This window comes from Lepisma saccharinum, chromosome 5 (assembly GCF_977018435.1).
Source record: "Lepisma saccharinum chromosome 5, izLepSacc3.1, whole genome shotgun sequence".
In the NCBI taxonomy this organism is placed as follows: Eukaryota; Metazoa; Arthropoda; class Insecta; order Zygentoma; family Lepismatidae; genus Lepisma; species Lepisma saccharinum.
In genome coordinates, this window is record NC_139233.1 from 15805682 (window position 1) to 15830374 (window position 24693).

The 24693-nt window shown below is 39.6% G+C and overlaps 1 protein-coding gene across 2 annotated transcripts in view; it reads left to right on the forward strand.

Moving 5' to 3' along the window:
* Window positions 1–1384: 1384 nt before the first annotated feature.
* LOC145988225 (trypsin V-B-like) overlaps window positions 1385–24693 on the forward strand; it is a 61531-nt gene continuing 38222 nt past the window's right edge. Inside the window, exons 1-5 of one of the 2 annotated variants that reach the window (XM_083123071.1) lie at window positions 1385–1491; window positions 4574–4597; window positions 21055–21123; window positions 21924–21986; window positions 24524–24681. In XM_083123071.1, the coding sequence (XP_082979197.1) occupies window positions 1401–1491; window positions 4574–4597; window positions 21055–21123; window positions 21924–21986; window positions 24524–24681 (405 nt within the window). In that variant the 5' untranslated portion in view covers window positions 1385–1400. Of the gene's footprint in view, window positions 1492–4573; window positions 4598–13270; window positions 13312–21054; window positions 21124–21923; window positions 21987–24523; window positions 24682–24693 lie in introns of those variants that run through there. The other variant, XM_083123072.1, reaches the window with a different exon arrangement.

Consider the following 24693-nt stretch of genomic DNA (forward strand, 5'->3'; position numbering starts at 1 on the left):
TAACAAACTGAAAGTGCACATAACAAAGGTTTGATTTACTAGAAGGATATTGTTTTTATTTCACATTATTTTCCAAACAATTATGTTGGAACAAGATTAACTGGGTAAATAAAATCGGTTATTACGATGAACTTTCCATAATATTACTTTTCATATCATCTTACAAGCAATGCCACTCAAAAGCAAAAAAAGGATGTAATTCCTATACTTCATTATTACAATTACAACCTTGTTCTAGGGTCACTGTAAGTGGTAAGCAGATTAATGTAATGTTCTTAGAACATTATATAACCATATATTTGATTTCTTGTACAATTTCCTTGTTCATAAGAATAAAAACTTATCGAGACTTCTAGATTTATAAACGACAATTACAAGTTTGGTATTGACAATATGCACATACGTCTGTAATTATTACTTAATACCGAGGGTGCTCGTAGAGGGGAGCGGGGGCGACTACCCTCGGGAGATATCTGGGAAAACTTCATAAAATTCGATTAATTGATTGAGTTGGCTTATTCAACTTGCAGTTCTGCTACTTTTGGCTAATTGCGAAGATGAGGATGAGTGATGATATGAAGAAATTGATGAAAGGACACCCATGTCCAGGCCGGGATTCAAGCCCGGAACCCCTGGCGTCCTAGCGCGCTGTGCTTACCACTCTCCCACGGAGCCCGCTCATAGAATTCGAAGATAAAATGTAGCGTGTAAACATAGTAGAGATGTGCCATGAAAAACAACGGATTAAGAAGTCTCTGATATGTGAATCGTGAAAATGTACAGAAAGTAAAGAACTGTTCTTCAACAAATTGGTAGATGTTTATGGAAAGGAAGCAAGTCGAATTCAGTTTCTATTTAAATAGTGAACTTGACAACAACGCAACTGTATTTTCAATGTAATTTCAATTTTATGACTTTTAAAACAATGGGTTTTTATGACCGAAGGGCAAGATGTGAAATTTTTCTCTGCCCTCCAGAGCTCGAAGTGGAAATTCTTGGCTGTGGGGATGCTTTGCCCAGTCTGGGCAACGTGGAGAAAATCCAGTGCGGAGGGGTGGGGGGTGTCTATGCAACATATCGTAGTGGAAGATGCTTTATGTGAATTTTCTTAACTGGAGGAATAGCATCACCCCCAACGTTCCCCCACTGCCCCCTCCCCATTCTGCGAAGAAATCTGCCACCTTGCTTAAAGCTCAATTATTCTCTTGATAATATAAAAATCAATTATTTGTTCAGGGTAAGTAACTGGGATATTTGTTGCTAAACGGAGAGTAAGTAGTTAAATTTACACGTTGATGTAATACATCACTATTTGTCACTAAATTAAGCATATTAGAACAATATAAGCTCAAAATTAATGAATATTATTTCTATAACAGTCGGACAAGAACCACCTCAGAATGTTGATATCACATGACACGCTATTTTTCTGGACACTTCTGCTTGCACTCTTGAGACACGGAGGGTTCATAGGAAGCGAGATATCAAGTGGTATGATTTGTTTTGATTAATATCAGCTTCAAGATCGTGTAGTAATTTTTAGTGCATAGTATCTTATAATTCTACAGGAGAATAAAAATGTACAGTAATGATAAAGCAACCCCCTGCAACATGCCTTGAAGGCATAAAGTTAGATGTGGATGTAGAGTCAGACACATTCACAATTTTGGCCATTTGTGGAAATGATGTGGTCAGTAACACGCTCCGGTCGCTTTTACCCTCCCAGGTTTACCTTCAGCTATCCATTTTTTAGGAACATTGCTTGAAAATTTTCCACTTGTAATAGTTAATCCTGATAATCGAACCCGGATCTTCAGCATGGCAATCAGACGCAAAAGTAACTTTTTCCTTTTAACGGAAAACCCATAAACGAAAGTTTCCCCCGTAATTCCTTTCTATTTGTCACATATAACAGTTTAACTCAATTCTCTGTTGTTTTCATTTGGGAGAAACACACAACATTCAGGTCTTAACAGTGATTCGAACCAGAGACCTCTGACGTCATAGTGCGCTGCGCTGACCACTCCGCCACGGAGGTCGACACCACGGCTTCTCTAAAATCTAAATTTTGTATTTCACATTATATACATGTATAATTGTTTACTGGTCCTTTTATGAAATATAGTGATGTAAGTTCGGGCTTGAGCTCCTCGAAATTTATGGGCTAAAAAAATATTATGTTTATTACATTTATAGGCACTAAAATAAGCTATTTTTCAGTGTATTTGCAAAATATACCTCCAAATCATTATTATATACCCTTAAATTCTTGCAGATTGGCCACGAGATAGTTCATATTAGAAGTTATAAAAAATGATTGCCTCCTGTAGCGACTATACCTCTTTCACACTCAAGTTTCGACACATCTGTAACGCTTGTGTTGGGGAGGACGCTGACTTGCCCGAATTGATGGTAAAACTATACTGGAAGCGCGCGGAAAATTACAATTGTCAACGCCTACGCCCACACAAGGGGTCACAAACACAATCTGACGCGACGTTTCTGTTAGGCCTATATTCTCAAACACAAGGCAAGTCACAGAAAGGTCACGTCAGGTTCCAGTATACTTTGGAATCCAATGGAACGGTCGAAATCAAAAGATTCCGTTCACTTTATTTTGTTAATAATGCTGCAAGAAACGAGAATATTATGCTTGTATCAAAAAAAGGATAAATTCAAAATCAAGAACACTCTAGCGTAAGTAATTGGGTAACACTCCGCAACACAACAGTTGCGTATTAATTTAATGGCTTACACCTTTCTCACACGTCGCTAATAGAGTTAAATGCGGCGTTTCTAAGAGTTAGTCCTGTTAAGTAAAAACGCAAAGAAAGGGAGATTACCATGAGCAAGATACATATCATGACTTATTATGCGATAATCTAATCAATCAGAGCATAAGATTGCTCAGAGATAACTGGGGTAAAAACTTCTAATCAAATAAGCACAATTCAACTTCCTCTTAACAAATCTGTTTAATTTCTGTTCTCAATAACTATTATAAAAAGGTCCATCAGGACTGATTAACAATTCAGTCTCCCAAGGAGTAATTACGATCGTAACAAGTGCATTATAAATATACAAATATCAACAGGATTAAGAATGGTAACCTGTCTTATCAGTAATAGACTACAAGTATTTTCCTTTCTCTCTTTTTTTTTTTTTTTTTTTTTTTTGTAATACAACTTTTTATTGCATGGCCGTTGTTGCTACCGTGTTGGTTATTTGGTGGTACTGGATTGAAACCGGAAAGAGCGGGGTGTGTTGTACGAGTTACCAAAAAAAAAAGGGGAAGTAATTAAAGCAATTCAGGATAAACTCCCAGTAGCTCTTCCACAACACTATTAACTGTCCGAATTGTTCCTCCGCCACTTTAACACGCGCTCAACCAAATAAAAAAAAGGAAAGTGGTTGCATTTAAGTAAGCCCCTTTTTTACTACTACCGTCGTTTGGTACGGGCAGCGTGCTCAAAACGAACACTTCACACTAGAAGGCATTTTGTAAGTTTTCGTTGCGACGATAATTAAGAGTAATAATCGTGCAGGCACTCAAATTCACAGTACTCGTTATTGCAACAACGGAACAAGTCTAAAAACTGAAAGGAGGGATAACATACGTCGATCACGTGTGCAAAAATTCAAAAAAAAAGAACAGTTCCACAAGTAAGCAGACAACGGGAGTATTCGATAGTAAAGTCCAATTTACCTTATATGTATTCCTTCGGAGCTCTAGTCGTAAACCAAGTACACTCAACTGATCTGGTACCAAAAACTGCAGTTAAGTATTTCCACTTGAGACCGTAAATGCAGCTGCTACTAAAATGTGTGTTCCATTTTCGTGGTCCCAGTAGGTTTCCGAAGGAAGTAAAAAAGTTCAAGGTGAGCTTTCCCGTGTCAATACTGCTGGGCTGATAATGCACTACGTGGAGTCTGAATGCGAACTGCGAACTGCTGTGTTCCCGATCCAAATCGACGGGGAAGAAAAAAAGGGGGAGGGGGAGAAAAGGAGAGAGTAGTTTTTTGTTATGGCCAATAGACGGAGACACGAAGCAGACGACGAGGAACTACCGTCTATTGGGTTGGAGAGTTTATTTAACAAATGAACTCTATAATCGTACTCAATGGTACGTGTAATATTCACGGATGAAATCTCGAGTACGTGAATATTACACATCTTACTTGTGTCTTTTCCAAGAGTTGTATAAAAAGTTATTCTCTATAACTCTTAAAAAGACGCAGGTGAAATATTCTAGATATACTTGTAGTCACTACACGGGGAAAACAGATTTTAATTAGTTCAACATATATATAAGCTAACAGAAACCAGCACCAATAGTTGCTTCAGTTTCTGAATATTTTGAAAATTATGTAACGCTGGTTGAAAATTTACAAGGGAATTTAAATTCTTAAAACTTTAATTGCCCAAAAGTTGCAGTTTCTAAACTGTAAACTAAGCAGTGGTTTTTAATACAAAATGTAACAAATTTTACCCGGTTCGAGATAGTAACAACGGAGATAATTATACTCTGTTAATACGTCCAACAAATGACTCTTTATTTCTCTATCTTAACAGATTACGAACTTGCGAACTCAATATGTAAGTATGACACCAAATAATTCTATCTTCATTTACATCAATTTAAAATATCAGAACATGTAAATGATTGCTTTATATTATGTTATACATACAGTGTCTCAAAGTAGTGTTTACACTTTTTGAATGTTAATAACAGAGAAATGATGGACTTTTGTATTTGATGCTGAAATATCTACATTGAGTGTATATGTGAGCGTGTGTAGGCATTCTATTGTTTTTAGTTCCTTCAAAGCCCACCAGGTGGTAGGCATTAGTGTACCCAAAGTGGCAGAGGTGAGTAATTTTTATTTTGAGCAATGGCAGAAGTGTCAAATAACCACCCATATCTCCCAATTTAACAGCGTCAGATTTCTACCTCAGGGAAATTGAAGAACGATGGGTACCCCACTAAACCATGGTCACTGGATGACGAAACATGCAATTGACACTACCTGAGCTTCCCTTCCTGTGGAAACCACATTTGCTGTTTGTTGATTTGTCGATTTAGCATTGCAGACAAAGTATTGCTGCCATTGAACATCTATAACTTTAAGGTATGTGACACGCAAAACAGTTCATACTTGCTGTTATTAGTGCTCCCATTATTAACGTTCAAAGAGTGTAAACACCATTTTGGGACACTCTGTACATATATACGTACACACACACACACACACACACACACACACACACACAGGGTCGGTGCTATAGCTCTTTTCAGTTGTTACGGCGTGCGCTCTAGAAGCTAGCAGGGGAAGTGGAGAGCGGGGAAACGACCTATCCAGCGCAACGAGACAGGCCGGTTAGAGAGGGAGACTGCAGCGTTGCCAGTGTAGCGGGAAAAGGGACTTGAAATCGAAAGAACTATGAAATACAGACGTCCCATTGTTCGCGTATGGCCTGAGAATGCATATTATTCCCATCTTGTGATCAGTAGAATACCGATAAGTGTATGATATCAAGTGTATACGTTGTAAGAATTCTTTCCAACTGTACCGAATGTCCATTACAATCACTGCGTCTTTGATGTTCCTTTCGTCAAGCGTATCTAAAAACTGCAAACACCACTGAAAACTAATTTACATTCCTGTAGAAAACCAGTGTGACTGGAACCTACGTAACAAACAATAATGCGCCCACCTTTACCCACGGGCACTTTTATACCCCCTGTACCCTCTGTATTTTGCCAGATTTTCGTTGGAGCGTAATTCTGATGTATGTACGTTTCATGTAAATAAAATACCTATATAGGACAAAGGTACCTTATTTTTTTAGAAGATGCATTTTTCGCAAAAACGTTACTCTGCCTGTAACTACGTATATCGTCTCTCTCCATCAGAAATCGCCTACCGTCATTGATCTTTTTGTACTTGAACCCCATAGACTTCAGTATCCTTCACAACGACGAAACTCCCCACTGAAAGCTTATTAATCTATGCAAATGAATGAAAACTTGTTCAGTGTTGGATATTCACCCTTTACATAATACCCGAGGATAATTCTTCTTATTATATCTTTATCGCAAGCGTCGATTGCATTTGTGATACTGTTCCTTTTGATTCGTTTGTGCGGTGATTCAAATGACGTGGAACCCGAAGCCTCAAGACTGGCTTTGCCTTCCCTAACAATACGTTGTACAGTTCGCTTACTCACTCCACAAGCTTCCGACACACTCTGTTACACATTGTGCACACTTACCAAGGGACAACTGTTTTCTGCTTCCTTTTGAAAATATACCTCCTTCCTGTTCGCCATCGTACGATACTTACTGAGTTGATCAACACAAAGCTCCCAATGGAACAACGAGAGTACAAATTAACGTTAAATCACATGCCACATACACGTTTATCGAAGAAACAATTTCAGTTAGGCAATACACGACGCGACAACAATTACTCCCACGTATGTTATTCCTCCATTCCGCTCATAACAAACAGGAATCAACACTGGGGCAAAACACCATCAGCAACGCGGTGAATTGGCAACACAGCAACGTGCAGAACGAAGTTAGCGCTGCAGCTTCCTCCCGCGACTGCGTAACTCTCGGCTCCACCGCTAGGTGGTCTGTTCTCTGGTTGGTCAGCGTTATGTTCCCCGCTCCCCACTTACCCTGCCAGCTTCTAGAGCGCACGCCATAAGAACTGAAAAGAGCTATAGTCAATTTGCCGCTGTGGGCAGTGGCGGCAGATGCCGCTCATTTTCGCCCCCCACCCCCCTCCCCGTCATTACGCAGCAACGGGAAATTGAAAATCAATATAGGCCTATTCCTAAGTAAAACATCAAATTATAAAATATATAATGAGACTTGTTACGCCATTTCGATATTATTAAGCACAAAAGGATATCTCGCTCGACCACAGTTAAAAAAAGAAAAAATGCCCGACCCTGTGGCTGAGTGGTTAGCACAGCGCGCTGCGATGCCAAGGGTCCCGGGTTCGAATCCCGCTCGGGCTTGGTTGTTTGTAAATGTCCATTCATCAATTTCATCACTCATCCACATCTTCGCAAATTAGCCAAGAGGCACAAAATACGAAGTAAAATAAACTAAATCAATCAATCAATCAATTAAACTTTAAAAAAATGCGACACTAATTTTATATTATTATTATAATTTATGAAAACCCTCTCGCTCTCTCTCTCTCTCTCTCTCTTAAATGTATCTTAAATGTAACAAGTATTAGGAAAGAAATGAAGGCTTGACTTCATATCTTTACTGTTGTAAAAGAATTACATGTAATATTCCCAGATCTCCGCGTTGGTGATCTGAGGTCTGAATTCTTTCCTGCGTTGTCCCCGCATAAAGCGGCTCTGGGATTCGCCCAGCCTCAAATTAATGGGTACCTGGTGGAAACCCTCCGAGGTAAAGGCAGCCGGAGAGTGGTGCTGATCACATCACCTCCAAAATGGCCGAGATCGAGAATGTGTGTGGCCCTACCCCCCCATCCTCTAAATGTGCCTTGATGACATGGTGCTATATACACAGGAAACTTTACCGTTGCCTGTAATATTATTTTACGTATAATGCTATCTTGCATAAAATGGAAACAAGCGTGTTTCAGACATAATTGACTGAAGATAGTATTTTTATTAGCCTTAATTCCCAAAAAAAACTTTGTTCGCCACAGTTACCGACAAAGTTAATAAATTATTCGAAGTTCTACACTCACATTAGGTGCAAAATTGTGGAGTAATTGTTTTATTATAGCCGAAAGCAATTTTAGTTCATCTTTTAATTCAGTAGCCTTCATGTGTTAACATTCCGGCAAGTTTTCTACACTTTTCAGACAAAAGATCAGATGGCATGTCTTTATGCTTACTAATATCATAAAATAAATTGAAAATTTACTATGATGTTTAAGGTGCTCAAAACTTTCTCTTAGAGCTAAAATAATCGTCTAAGACCTGGTAATAAAAATCAACTTTGTACCGTTTTTGTGGATCTTCAACAGTTTCATCATACTGAAACTGCTTCTCCTTTCGATTTCGGGCCTGAGCAGTTTGCCCAGTCTATTAAACTATTGATAATATCTAGACAACAGTCAAAGAAAACTACACGGAAATTCACGTCAATGCTCTAGAAGGAATTCTAAGCGTATGTAATTTTTCATATTTTGAAATATCCAAGAGGTTTTTCGAATGGAAAGGAAAATTTGAAAATAAAAATCGCCCATTCGTATGCCAATGGTCCAGCCGAGCCGAATCTGCTTTCCCACCTTGTGGCACTCCGTGGTTTTAAAGTGAGACTACTGATATATTCCTTCAAAACGGTGGGTTGGCATATATTAACTTCCAAGTTATATAATATAATATCATAACTTTCAACTTTTTAATAGGTTTATTTTTTTTCTTCTCTTCAAATTTTGCCGCACTGAAAATTTGCCGCTCCGAGCGGTGGCACCGTTCGACCCCCCTTCCGCCGGCCCTGCACACACACACACACACACATATTACATTATGTATGATAAGAATGAGCGGTTTTTTATCTCCATTTCCTCATGACTTTCACTATCAGTACATATTGATGCGTTCACTGATTCTTCAGCGGTTACGCGGGATCGTATTGTGAACGTTGTTGGATTCAGATGATAGAGCCAGAGGTGTCGCTTTATGGTCCCCTACAATCTCCCTTATCAACCCCTTGGAACGAAACAAGTGATGTTTTGCGTCGACCAACTCACCTCTCGATCAGGCAGTCCGGCGCAGACGTCAGGCTCGTGTTATTTTCCGTTGCCCGTGAAGCCCTGTCTTCCGATTCTGTCGCGATGTAGGCTGCCTGGTTGCTGGTTCGTGGTGTCGTAGCCTCTCGCTTCAACGGTTGGTCAGCGGCGCGTTAGGATTCGCGGACAGCAACACTCGGCCGAGGCGACGGATGGTTTCGTAGACCTTTCTGACTGTCCGGGCACTGCGACAAGGTTCTCTTCGGGGACTTGCCGTGATGTAGATGATGAGGGTTGGTCTCGTAATGTGGAGCAGGAGACTGCTAACCGTGTCAGCCCATAGGAGCATGGCTGGCTGCCGTGTGACGATGGCGGAGTAACGGTTGCCCTCGGGTCACCTTCGACGCTCGTCACAGTGTCCTCAGCTACCATACTCTCCTGGAGCTATTCCAAATTTACTAGCCTTTTTAACGTCGTTGCCCTGACGTCATTGCTTACACAGCGATGGAATGTGACCGACTTCCTGACCGAGTGTCGGTGAATGGTTTGAGAAAATTGAGATTTTTATGATGGCTGCCTCGTTTCATTCCACAATATATATCACACAATCTTTGGCAATGTATTGATCAATACTTCCAGATAATTTGGAAGGAGATAATCGGGATAGTCCTGACCCAGTAAGTTCCTGCATGACTACGCCTGTGTCCCCCGGGTACGGAAAGATGCGGGTGATGAAACTAACATTACGAGAAGACCCAATCTTGCTGGCTTACTGCAAGGGCAGATTCAGGGCTGTGGAGTGACCACTCTCTCCTGAGGATTCCCAGAGGCCTAATTTTATATTATCTGACACTGATAAATAGCTTGCACAGTTGGAATTAAATATAGGAAATGGCGTATTTTCTGTGGCAGAGGACTCATGCCACGGACTCTGAAAGATGTAGATGCGAAGTGGAAAAAGATCGAGGCAAGGAAAAGAACTATAGATGAGGGATATGAATTATTGAGGGCACACACACACACACACACACACACACACAAGAGAGTAACAATTATCTTCCTGTTAAAAGCATTAGTCGTTCCAGCATCTCCGGATCACAAGACAGCATTCTAGTGCTTATTAATTGAGATGAATATTTTGTATATTGATAAAGAAAAAGTTGTTGCTTATATTGGGACAGTTTATATATTAAAATATTTTCGTGTTGCAATGTCACTTTGTGAAGACTCTTCAAATATAACTTCTTTCCCGTTTGCAATGGACAAGATATTTATGTTTCGTAATCATTTTAGGGGACTTTCTGTTGCAGACAATTTTACGGATATCCCACCCAAGTAGTAAGTAATTTCTACTATATGCACTAGTATTACATGAGTATTTGTTTAGAATTATATTTTACGACTTTATTCTTTTTTACATACACGAAACAAAATGGCGTTTTACGAGTATTGGTAGCATGGAAAAAATTTATGCTCATTCAGGCTAATCAGGACTGGACCTACGAACCCCTACACAATGTGCATCCCCTAGAGAGAGAATCCGGGACTCCTTCATCACAAAGCCTTCGAGGACACCCAAAATGACCAAATCGTCATTGAGAAAAGTTGCTCATCTTATTTTTCATCATTTGTGCTCCCTGTAAACGTTTATATTGATCGCGTATACATGCTGGCATCGTTTACAAGGTGTGTGTGTGCGTGTGTGTAGGGTTGCCTACGTGTGTGGGGGAGGGTAGGAGGCATGTAAGGGATGACCTTTTGAGAAGGCAACCAAAAGCCAATGTCACTTCCAAATACAACACGCCGATAACTGCAGTCTTGCAGGTCAACGAGGCTCTGGCGTTTGAACCTACGGCCAGCATAATCCTCTGTAGGGATTTGTTTTGTCCATATACAGGGTGGCCCGTAAGTCCCTACCCATTTATATATCTTATGTATCTAGTGTATAGGGTTTTCTGTGTGCTGTTGTGCATATTATCATCCCCGGCGCCTATGCAATGGCCCGCAAGAAGTCCGGACTTGACAACGCGCGATAACTCTCTCGGGGGATACATAAAGGACATTGTGTCGAAACAACGTTATAATTCCAATGATGAGTTGAGGGCAGCTGTTACAGCGGCATTTAGAACAATAACCCCTGCTATGTTGCGAAAAATGTCTCACAGAACATGGCGTCGCATAATTTTATGAAGCGAGAATGAATGACAGCACACAGATACACTGGACATATAAAATATGTGCACGGGTAGGGACTTACAGGCCACCCTGTATATGCTGAGTGCCCCTTCATGCATCAGCTTTTAACAAGAGCACACAGACCATTTTCATCTTACATACGGTGAACGGGCTTGGCCCCGTAAATGTGACGGGTGCAAATCACCTAAGTGCTGTCGCAGTCAAAATTTTAATTTCAATCAATATATGCTTACAGCATGTGACATTTTTCTACGCAGATTAGTAATAAAAGCATTACGTTATATTATCGCGTAGAAAAACCTCACAGTTTTCCTCATCACTTCGGTACGCCTTGCGTCAGTTCTTTTTTATGGCTAGTTGGTTGAATCGCCGCTAGAGACCCCCAGTTGCATCACTTGGTTTCCGCGATTATGAATAGACGGAAGTCACCAGTTTTGAAGTACAGTCTCGACTCGAAGGAACATTGGACAAGTTGGCCAAGATATACCTCCTCCTCCTGTTCGATCTTCGGGAGCAGTGCCTGTCTTTAACTCTCGGAACTCGGCAAGAAGTTCTTTCAAGACTGTATGGTGAACGATACCCGAGAGAGTTGTTGCTGGAGAGATGGAAGCAAAGTAGTGGTGGGACTATACGAAGTGTTTTGACTGTTGCCCATTTAGATTCCTGTTTTTTTTCTTGGTCGAAGTTTGGTATGCACGATGAGAACACAATTGACGATGTTCGAGGAAAAGATACAAGTTGCTGTTCAGGAAGTTTGGACGTGTTTGGATAACGGCGCTTAGGAAGACGACGTTTGACTTTGTATCTTCCATCATCAAGAAACCAGGCAGTCGAATCGATTCGTCGCTGAGGTATGTACTTTTGTTGCCAGTTGATAGTGAATAACGAAGTGTCATCGGGGGAATGTACATAGTTATGGCGGATTATATTGCAAGTGCGAATTATGGTATCAAGAAATATTGTAAAGAGTGCAAACGAAAGGGCTACATTTTTTCCTTCGCAACTTTCAAGACAAATGTCACGATTGCCCCATAGTAACGTGGCGTGACGTTTTGTTCCCTTTCTTGTTTACGTACGGCTAGTTTGGCGAAGTATGTATATACAGCATTATCGCAGTGTTGTGCTGTATAATTATCAAGGAACTTGTTCGTTACGAGTTAGTAAAAAAAATAAAGTGATTAAAAAATGCACTTACGTAATTTCACGTCGACGCAGTGGGGATAAATTGATACGCTACGTACCTTAGCAAAAAAAAACAAAAAAACAACCTGTAAGAGCACCAAAGAATTGAGGTTTCTGTAATGTCATGATCAAGCCAAAGATCCATCATTAGGTATTTCTAGGTTATAAGAAGAAACATTTTTTATAGGAATTGTCGATAATGTAATTTGTCAAAATGGCATTGGTTTCATGGGGAATACGTTGATGCAGTTTCATTTTGGGTGTAGCTTTAACAGGTTGATCTTATCTATTGTGATAGCTCCGCGAAGAGTTAGACCATTGAATGGACGCTGGTTCGTCAAATTGTTATGTTGATGTATTTGATGTTTGAAAAAAATAATAGTCATTTCTTCGCTGCGGGGGGCTATTATAATAAATTTGACCACGTGTCGCAAATTATAAATTGCATTACCTATTTATCCTAAGAAAAAATATACTTTAGATCAAATTTGGGTAAACAAGATTGTAGTTATTTGGACACGGAACGCACTCTCAATTTCCGTTCTAGATTAAGGCGCCTTTTTGTGTAAAAAATAGCATCTCTTGGCATTAGTACGGGCGGTATCCCTTTTCGTTTAATCGATCGGGTTATCCCGATTAGTGGTTCTCTCACGAGACTGAGGCGACGGTGCAAAAATACACGTCATTAGCCTCAAACAAAACGACTTTTGTAATTGTTGGGTTTGGGTACGTTTAACTTTGATTCCACGGCCTCAGTTCACGTCTTCCCTTTTTACTCATTATTTGAGTACCCACCTAATCAGTTACAAGCAAATACTGTGCCCCCTCCAGAGAAAAAGGCCGTGTCCGAAAGGTGAAAGACCGTGCTTGAAGCGAACATTCCCCGAGAATGATCTTGGAGTGCGGTCTTCAAGTCGTGTACTGGAAGTGTTGTCTTTCGAATTGCACTTCGACTGCAGCGCCAAATACGATCAGTAGATAAAACTAAGAACACATTATTTTTCCCTCGTTGTTAACACTTGTTTTTCACCATAGAAATCACATAGTATTTTAAAATGTTCTTATTCTTACATTTCGACACATTAGATCTTCAACCTACACCTTGCTGACTTTCTACTTCAGTGATTTCAAACAGATGAACAACCAAGTATACATTGCGCATGGACGTCCGCAGGATTTTTTCCAGGGAGGTCAAGCAAGGTAATTTTTTTCCCCAGGGAGGGCAAAGGGGGCATATTTTTACCCATAATAGTGATGACCCCTCAAAAAAAGGCTGTTTCAGTCTGAAATTATCAAGTTCCTTCAACGCACTTATAATAATTAACATAAATTACTGTGACTGAAATGAAATTTTGTGTTAATTATGTACTGTTTAGGTGGATATTTATTTTCCAGGGGGGGGGTGCGTGGCCCCCCTTTCCGGACGCCCATGTCAATGTGTGCTCCACGCTGTGATCTCGATTGCTCGTTCAATTGGTGCTTTCGGTTTGCTCTAGATGACGCCACTTCGACAAGACCACACTTCACTTTTTGGACATTTCGGACAGAACCAAAGGATTCGCCTGTGACTGCACATTCACTTCAACCTTCCGTATAATTTCATTTTTGTTACCTACCTTTTTTTACGACCTGCGACGAACGACAAGAATCACACCAAGTCCAGTTTACTTGGCAGGACTTTAACACTTATAGTGCTAATCACGTATACATACGGAGTTCCCGAACTTCTCTAGTGTGCGGATCACGTATATATACGGAGTTGAATTCAACGGTAATTTGCCGTACGTTTACCGAGTTAGCAATCCTGAGTCATGTTTGGACATCGTACTTCCTCATACTGCCACTAGATGGTGGGCAAATGCTCATAACGGTTCTGTTCGGATCGTTTCTGATAGCGATATGCTTGCTGCCTATTTTCTACAGTGGCGGAGATTAGGAGGACGAGGGGGGGCAGTTGCTCCCCAAATTTTCGCCACTTTTGCCCCCACACTATGCTAAATCTTATCTACAAAGGGAAATATAATGTCTTTGCCCCCATTCCAGTTTTGGAACCCAATCGCCGCCACTGCATTTCCATGTCATACATTTTGTCAACTTTTTATTTTTAGTACATTTCATATCATTTATGATGAAACGTCCAAGGTAGCCATGTGGTTATAATGTAACATATCATATATCAAAATAAAGGGGAATCAACAATACATAGGTATATTTTACATTTTTCGTTTTTGAGATATAATTTTTTTGAAAAGTAGTGAAAATGGTCAGCATTCTTCGTACGGAAAGCGACTTAAAGGTCAGCACTCTATAAATGCCTGCTCGTGCGTACTGTCACGGCTAAACCGCCCAACTTTCCACTTTTTAAGCTCCTGGAATCAGGAGTGCCTACAGGGGGAATTCATGACGCGCCTGCCTCATGGAAATTTTTGGGGGGGACAAATTTTTCTCTATACCTTCACACAAAAATGGGGGGGGGGTCGTGTATTTGAGTTGTTATTGATTTTTATTTATGGTTATTATGCACAGTTTTTTCTACCTACCTGGGTGATTGTGGCGATGATGTTGAAATGAAACACCACTTCTTATGCCTTTAGAATCGGTTTGGAAAGCAACGGGGAGGATTCTGTTCGCATTAATTGAAGAATAAGGTTCAGTACACTTACAATGGCAGTGAGCCTGGGCAGTTTTGTATGTTTTATGTTAGCAAACATGAAAGTGAGCCTAAAGTACTTAAAATATACGTACATACATTATTTTCAATGTCCGTATTATATTGATCCGCAAATCTTGTCTCGCTAAAATAATTTAAGTAAATAATTCGGCATAAGGGGGGAAGATGTTCTATCTTTTTGGAGGGAGTGCGTCTTAGGCCTTGGGGAAGGGGATGGGCACCCTGCCTGGAATAAACGTTTTAGCTGATTGGCTGTCGATGTGCAATATTAGCCATTCTTTCCTGCCTCATTACAAGTTATAAACCAGTGTCGGCTGGTAGCTCTGAAGTTAGGTGAAGGGCTCGGCTAGTAGGAAAAAATGGGGTTATAGATAAAATTATACTATTGGGGTTTCTAACAAAGCACATACTAAATGGACATTTCCACTCAATTTTTTTTACAACAATTTTAAAAACTACACCCTGGAAAAATTACCCCTGCAAGTTCTTGCGTTTCTCGGCGTCCAGTTTAAGGCAGAAACGAGACTTCCAAAGTTGCGAGGCTAGCGTTGCGCTGAAAACACGCCGCCGCCATGTTAATACGTCACGCCTTAGAGAGGGCTCGTTTGTCGTCTGCTTCGAGCGTCCAGTTCCGGATGGGTAGCCCACGGTGAGCGAATACGTGCAGCAGTTTTACAAATCTGTACCGATTTAAATAATGGAAGAAGGAGCGATAGGAGAAAGGAAACCTATGCTTTGTAATGATCATTCTTCTATGAAATATCCGTGCTGCTCACGTGCAAGATAAATGAAAGGGTTCAGCTGCGTGTGTATTCTCAGGCCATGCGAAAAATATTGCTTATAAAATTGGTTGCTGACCAGACACTCAAAAATATTTTTTAAACTTATATTTATCGAAATTTACCGTAACCTATGTAGTGCAAAATAAGAATTTTCACATTCTTCACTTTATTTATAAAGCCTATTTAACTTTATTTTCCATAAAGCAATTTCAGTTTGTGTTCCATTTCTGTTGCGCAAATTATGATCAAATATTTTTGTGCAGATAAGAGAAAATACACTGAGAAGATTACATTAGTTGCACAGTACATATCTATACTTAGTTTATGTATAATTATTACAAGGAAATAATATGTATAACCATGGGCGTATTTAAGGGGGATTCAACGGGTCCAACCCCCCTCTTTTTTTGGTTTAATAAAATTACCAGAGTTACCTGTTCTATCCGCTTGTTCATAAAAATTTCTTCGTACTTATTTCATTCTCTTAAATTAGAGACGAATAGGACAGGATACGGATGGGAAGGAAATTTCGTAATTCCACACACCAGAAGGGACTGCAGACCAATGTCTGCAATTTCCTGAAAGTTTCGTAATTTCTGCGATAAGAAACTGCATTGAGACTGCCAAATCAGTAATTTTTCCCCCTCGAGTCATCTTAAAGATATTTGGTTTTTAAAAACGCAGTGACACAAGATGAACAGAAAAGTATCAATACTAGCGTGACTTCGTGACTACATACACACAACTTTTTCGGGTCCAGCACCCCCTGCTCCCCAACAAGCTTCCAGCCAGCAGTGTCCTGGATTTTTACTTACGAAATAAAGCAACCCTAATCATACCAAAAGTTGATCCATCCCCCCGTGAACTATATATAGGCCCATGTGTATAACAATATCCCATACTGAAATGGTACGCTATATTTTGAATTTTGTTCGGGGAAAAAGCCGCCTCATCTCGTTACCCCGAACGTTCTCGTTGAGAGTTGTAAATGTCTGTCTCGTGTTTATTTGTAAATATCTCATAGACAGTCTCGTCTCGATTTATAAACATCCGTCTCGGTTTGGAAGGGCAATTCTCGTTCTCGTTTCAAGTCTCGAAAAATATAGAATTAATAATGTATGCATCATTATAAATACAAAATAAAACTTTTTTTTTTTACTCCTCGTTTCGACGGTACGAGCCCTCGAAAACTGAATATTATCCTGCTTATATATGCAAACCAAACTGCAGATTCAGAATTACCAGGAATGAACTGGCGTTGTAATTATTATACACAAAATTCATGGTTTATCTGAGGAAGTCGCATGTTCTAGGTTTAACTCTCGACCTGGGCATGACTGTTTCCTTGTGAGTGACATTTCATTGAACTGGAAATTGTTACATGGGAGGATATTTGCTCGAGACTTTGGGGACAGCAGAGGGGATGCTTCTATTCTTAATGTTAGTGTTGCTCACGAGACGAGACATTTTCCGTCTCGTCTCATAAAAAGAGATGGGACAAGTGAATGTTTTCGAAATGAAATTGGACAGAAGAAAAAGTTCGTCTCGTATCGTGGCAGGTTGCGTGATACTTATATTGTGCAGTTGGTGGTAGTGTGTGTGTGTGTGGTGGGGATGTACACCTGCACCCCGACTTCGAATACTCTTGTAGTCATTCATCTTCATTGTAGCGATTAGCCAAAAGTGGGAAGAAATGTGATGTTAGAGAAGATACATACTAAATTAAACATGCGTTCTCATCGTTGCGGTTAAACTAAGTGAACGAAAAACCAACGTAAAAGTAGGTTAAATACAAAAATTTGCAATATATATATATTAACTGAAGAAAACTGTCATTTACTGCAGGAAATTAAAAAACACCGTACCTTTTTATACCGTATCACCTCTTATATTGCAGAAATTGGCGTGTAAACCAGTGTTCTAAAAGTATTATCTTAAAATTTGCGAAGAAAATATTATGACGAAAATAATTGTAATTCCAGAAAAGGCATTCCTATAACATTAAGTTCTTGCCAGTCAGAACCAACCTATGTATTCGCAATGAACAAGGCTGTTCACGTGTTCAGCCATTGACTGTTACAAGGTTTGCTTTGTCACCCTAATGGGAAAACCCTCTACCGAATGGCTGAATTATAGTAAATACTGCTATACTGCTAGGACATAATTCATCTCCAAGAAATGGAGCACAGATTTTTGCACTGGAAGTTGCAAGATACTTGTTTTACACAGTAACAAGTGAGTTTGCCGTCGCTTCCGCGGCTCATGCATTGTAAGTTGACGGGACGAGCAGAAGCATAGGCAGAAGCTCTGCCTGCACGCATTTCTATGTGATGACGTCAGAGGACCTCGTGTCTGTGGAGAGGACGTTTTCAAATCCGTGACGTAGGAGGTGAATTTCAGCGGTGTTTGAAGGCGTGTTTCTCGAGAACCAAAACAAATATCGCCGAGATATTTTGCACATCCCATGTTTGTGTCATTATCTGTAAAATGAATGGATTTAAAACGTTTTTCATGTCAAAGTGGAAATGTCCATTATGAACAGGATTCATCTTTCTCCTAAAACTTTACGAACGGAAACGACATGGGTAGCAAACAAGCAGTTAAACTCCTCGAAGGCAAGTGCACTAGTGCAGTAGGTTTCTTTGTCTCTGCAGTCGCGTAATGGCAAGCTCGCAGCCCAAGAAGTGACGTCACGATTGACATGGCAAGAACGTAACACAGCTGTCGTTTTGTGCATGGCTATCGCTTCCCCATCTAGGATTGGCAAGCGCTCCGTCCCGTTCTCTCCCGTTGCTTTCGTCTGCCTTCGAAGTCGTCCGAGTCTACATGTCCCCTTTCAGTACGGTTGTCACTTTTACCGGCAGGTGTCGCCCCTAACGTCACACACCGCGCTCTAGGGCGCATGCGCACAGGATGGAAGCAGAAGGCAGACACCAACCAAACGTTTCGATTATTTCCACCTACTTACTACTAATATTAGAAATGTGACATGTGATTTCTTCATTCAGTTTTATCGATAGAATGTCAAGAATCACTGAGTTTTACGTGGTTTTACATCGCCTATTCAGTAAACGATGTCTCCGCAAAGCGAAAGATGCAATATGGTTGCCAAGCGCAGGGCCAAAGCGAGTTGGAGCGTGCATCTGTAGCCCCGTTCGCCTCTCCCCTCCGACTCCATGTGTGCCGCCAATGGTTGATATTCAGCGAACAACTTCCCCACAATTCATTGCGCGAAAGCACGCCCGCTGCCATGATTCCGGCAAATGTTTCGGAGCGTGTTGGAAAGCCGTTTGATAAATATTGCGATCATAACTTTTGTGGCAGTGATTCAAGGTACAAATATAACGATTATATGCCAAATGTAGTCTAAAAAGATTATATTTGCCACAAAACAACTTTGTATAAAGCTACGTAACATACGAAAAAAATAGAGGACTATTGAGCCTGTTTCTCATGGAATCAATCGGGCCTATCCCATAGTATAGTGGCTAATCCTAAGCCCTTGTAATCGAAGGACCTATAATTCGATTCCCGGTGGAGGGGAATTGGAAAAAAAAATATTTTTTTTTAAAAAAAAAGTGAATTATAGTCAAACTTTGTCTCGTGAAAATAATAATGTATATAAATGTTCCGAAGTACAAAATTGTGTACTATATTTTTTGAAGGCCGTAACATATCATTATCACTTTTCGTATGTATATTCAGACAGCCATAGAAGATATGCTGAAAAGTATATACGTACAAATATACGCATACTGCGAACGCATTCGCTGATTTATAAGCAGCATTTCATTTTTTTGTGAACGTTGTTATAGATTGTACAGCAACAACGCGCTTTGCAAAGCATGCGGATGTAAAGAGTAGCATACAAGTCATATAACGCAAGCCATAAACACAATACTTGCCTTTCAAATAAGATTCATATTTCACCCCGGATTCGATTAACCACAGACGTAAATGTCTGAATGTTTGATGTTCTCTCACAAGTGATACATAAACAACGGCGTACACACAACACACACACACACACACACACACACACCTGCACACAACGTATTAATGCACCAAAAGGAAACTACATTAGAAAATCTACAATAATACAATTAAAAATGAATGTTAAACATCGGGATATTTTCATGCACTCAGCATATGCTTCGCTTCACGCTTGCTGTGGTTTGCCGGACTGAGCCGGACCACGTGCTGATTTGGCCAGATTTCCCATCATGCTCTGCGCCGCTGACGTCACATTGAATATCATCCATTCGGACAACGGATGTAGCATGAGTCCCCGGATGGAACGGTGCTTGCTCTAGGGGACATCTGCTGCCGATTCGGACGCGGCTCCAAGTTTTTGCTAGGTGGACAACCATCTCTACTAGAATTGGTTAACGCAGCACGCTACGGCAGCAGGAGTCCTGGGTTTGAATCTCGGTCTGGGCATGGGTGTTCTTTGAGAGTGTCCCTTCATCAATTTCATCACGTCACCACTCATCCTCATCTTCGCTATTAACCGAAAATTGGCAGACAAGCGAAGTAAAATAAACTAAATCAATTAATCAATCATTCTTTGTTCCGTTTACCTTAAGCTCCTCGCTAATTCTGCTTTCTCCAGTACTTCAAGCTGCTTATACCGAGATAAACCTCAAGTATTCTTTTTCGTCTTTTGCTTCATTTCCATGTTCTCACTTTCATACCTCACTTTTCTTACGTTCCGTAGCATATCTCTCATTTTCATTTTCGAGTTACGCTTAACCATCTAGCAGGCAGGAAACATAAAAAAATGTGTTAACTTCAGCACAAAGCATTTTCCAGTTACTGCAGAGGTAAAGTGGTGTGAAATGTAGAAAAGTAGGTGGAGCTTAGATGGACAGGCTGGAAGTTGAATCTTGAACATGACAGTCGAAGTTTAGCTTGAAAAGGAGTGAGTCGGGAGTTGAACGGTGGGGTTTGGTTTTGAAAGAATCGAGCGGGAGAGTGAAAGAGAGATACAGGTTTAGTTTGGAAGACAGTCGATCTTTATTATGGAAAGTGAACGTTAGTTCTAAAGTTTGTTCGGGAGAGAAGTGCAAAGAAGTTAAGAGACAGTTTTAAGAGACTAACAACTGTGTGTGTGTGAGAGTTAACTTTGAAACTTAGATCATCTCTTCAAGAGACAGGTAATATGCTTTTCTCTCAAGCCAACATTGCCGATGCAGTCTTTAGGTCAGTTTAACATGAAAATGTGAGAGTTACCATTCATTTAAAAGGTTGTGTAGGTTAAGTTTATTTAGGTACCTCCACTGATGGATGCAGTGCTTACGAGCTACCGCTTCCCCCCGAATGGTAAGATCCCAGAACCTGCAAGGTCTTTTACAAACTGTAGAGGCTAGTCATAACTCAAGAGGTTCCTAAATGTCTCTTTTTAAGGTTCTTTACGATTCATATTATCATAGTATGAAGCTTCTATAATAAAATTAGAGAATTGATTGATAAAGGACTTGTTTCTTTTAGCTGAAGTTGGTCATACTCATACTGAACTGAGACGCTGGCGAAACAATAGTGGGCATGTAAAAACTACAGGTATGATTAATACAAGGTTACATGTAATAACATCCAAAGTATGCTTATGAAAATAACGATATACAGTAACACTTGCTATCTTTTTACTTTCAAAACATTAATAGTTTACTTAATTTTAAATATTAAAAATCATGTTTATCATTGTCGTTGACAAATATTTTTACCTTTAATAAAGTTGGTCTTGAATAAATAATGTAATGGAGATTAGTAGCTTATACCAATGTTATTTCATGTTCTTTAATATCGTAACGAAATTATGCATATCTGGTTACATATGTTACTGAGGTACACCTGAAAGTCAATAGAAAGTTGCACCAATGCGAAAATAAAATATCAATTTTCTGTCCTTTTGCTAAATCTCTGAAGTACACGTAACCGCACGTTTGTAACAGTAGTGTATGGTATCTATCATTACACATTTATTAATATTTTAAATTTTACTAAATAGTAAGTAATAAATAACTAATAGTAAGAAACGTTATTGTGCTCAGGGTAAATCTATTTTCTTTTCTAAAAGAAATATTTGTTTTAGATTATGACTCCAGCTTTAAATAAGTATCAAGAGCTTAGGTGACAATAGTGTTATATAATATAATTTTTCCTTGCCGCTAGCCTATTTCTTCAGCTCGATTACAATCACTTTTAACAGTAACTTTATGTTATTATTGGTTTTAAAAGAATAATTCACGAAAATATGAATTCTTCTGCTCAACTACCATCGATTTTATTTTAACACTAACGTCATAATTTATGAAAGTGCAAATATGCGAAACTTGTATGAATATCTTCTCTTTTTTTAGATGAAGCAGACACTCGTGACTTGGATGGAAAACGAATCTACAATGGATTAGATACAATCGAAGGTAGTGCTCATTAGAATTTATAAAGTTAGTGTATTCCCAAGGCAAATAGTATAACACTCTTTTTTACAACTGATTAAATCTTAACATCTTAACAGATCTTAAAATTTCAACCTTACATAGACAAATTGTTACCACAAATGATTATTATGATGACATGTACGATCTATCTACTGTTAATCAAACGTATCGAGTGTCGACCTGTCTGTTGGAGTAAAACATCGATTACCAACAACTGATAACAGTATCTTTATTATATATACAGGGTGATTCAGAAATCCTATTACACACTTCTAGGGGTTGTAGAGGGGACTTGGTAGATCAAGTTTTGATAAGGAACCCATGTCCCGAAACGTACCGTTTTGGTACTACACAGATTACAAGATCACATAATTTCACATCTCCCTCATTATCTGCGTCACTACAAGAGCTGCTCGATGTGGCGACCCTGAAGTTCGTTGGAAACAGTGTACCTCCGAAGGATGTTTGCATTCACACGCTCAAAAATACCTTGCTTGTGCTGAATCGTGTCTGCTGCAGCCAGAACTCGTGGAACCAGGTTTTCCTCCGACACTACAGGAGTCTCATAAACAAGACTCTTCTTGTGGCCCCATACGAAAAAGTCTAGAGGAGTTAGATCCGGCGATCATGGTGGCCAAGGATATATTATCGTTGTCCCGTACCTTCACCACGTATCGTTCCGACTCGGAACTGGGATCGAACCAAGGACCATTAGATGTCCCGTTGGGTGGTGTAGCTCATTCACCATTCACCCGCATCACCATAAGAGCACTCACCTCTTGCTGATAGCTCAGCGGCAAGGAGCAAGAGATGAAACACACATTCATGAGATGGCAATATAATCACTTGGGTTTTACGCTTTCGAGTCTATATCACACATGGTAGGTGAGGCAAATGCCTGTCTGTTGCTGATGGCTCTGATGTACGAAGTCAACACTTAGGCGTAAAGCTGTACTCTTCTCCCAAAGTTCTACAGCTGCTTCCAACTACAATCTCTCTCCGACGACCAAAGTAAAAGTACCCCTCAACACCCGTTGCACTCAATACTTATTTCTTCCTCTTTTCCAATAATCAGCACCTTATTTACCTGTTGCAACGCCATTCAGGAAGGTTGGTTAATTACTGGCAGGGCATTCTTTAGATACCTATGAGTGCAACGGCTTGAGAACGGGTGTACGAACTTTATATCTGATGAAACTTCTCAGTTTTATGGGGGTTGTTATGACGTTAGGGCTGATCCGACACCACTTTGAACCGATACCGATGCTGCAAAAATTGTAATAATTAAAAGTTGTTCAAAATACCGATTAATATTAGTATATAAGTATTCGAATCTAATTATATACATCAATTTACCAAGAGTTTTGCTTTGAAATATTCAAGAATTACATCAGATTGTTTAAGTACATGTATTATTATCCAAAAACTAAGTTTTCTAAACTCAAAATTGTTGCAAAAGAAATAAAACTTCGAATCTTTCATAATTTCCAGGATAATTGTACTCCGCGAAAGCATAGCGTGGCATTTTTGCGGACCGATACATCAACATCGATATCAACTGAACCCTAATTACGTATATTTATATATGGTCAATGGCCATCAGTCAGAATGTAGAGTATTCGGACGTCATTAGTTTGTTATTTTGTGTATTTATGTGTGTGTGTATACCAGGTGGTTCATTTATAATGATAGTATGGAATATCGCATGCAGAATGCATCCAATCGAAAAATTGCACAGAATAAAGGTTTGATACTATCGAGGGGGTTATTTGTGTACCTCAAATGGTAACTAATTTGTAGTAACATGCTTAATTTTGTTGTTCATATGAAATTGTTCCTTGAAACCAAAGAGTTGGAACAAATTAATATTATTTATTGTTACACAAGAACATAAATTGCAAACAATTTTTTTTTTTGCCGAATTCTTTGCACACATTTTTTGAATAAAATTCGTTTATGCAATGTTCTCAACGGAAACCAAAACCGTTATTACATAAAGGGAACAAAATTAATCTGAAACTACCAAATGTTTATAAATGTTCGAAGTTTGCAATTTTTTTACAAAATTTTTCAAACAAAAAATTCTTGTTTTTCAACACGGAAACCAAATATGTAAAACGAATGGGGGTGTTCCATTTGAAATTTCAAATTTACCCCCCGCCCCCCTAAGGGGTGGGTGGCGGCGACGAAATTTTTGCGGAATTGACTTACCCCCTTAATAGTATCAAACTTTTATTCTGTGCAATTTTTCGATTGGATACATTCTGCATGCGATATTCCATACTATCATTATAAATGGACCACCCGGTATATATTATGTGTGTGTGTGTGTGTGTGTGTGTGTGTGTGTGTGTGTGTATAAATCGTATAAATACATAAAATAACAAACTAATGAACTCCGAATACGCTAGATTCTGACTGGTGCCCATTGACCATATCGCGGTTACTCATTCAACATCTCTTTCTTCCCATAATAATCAATTTTACATCATAATATGACAGGATATAATTTGTTGCAGGAGAGTATCCTTACGTAGTGGCCTTACTAATGATACGAAGGGTAAGAAATATGCATAATTGTGCGGGAGCGATTGTTGCTTCTGATTGGATCTTGACAGCTGCCCACTGTGTCTTCAGCAATTGGATGTCGGACAGAAGATTTAAACGGGAACTGAGGGTAAGTAAGAAG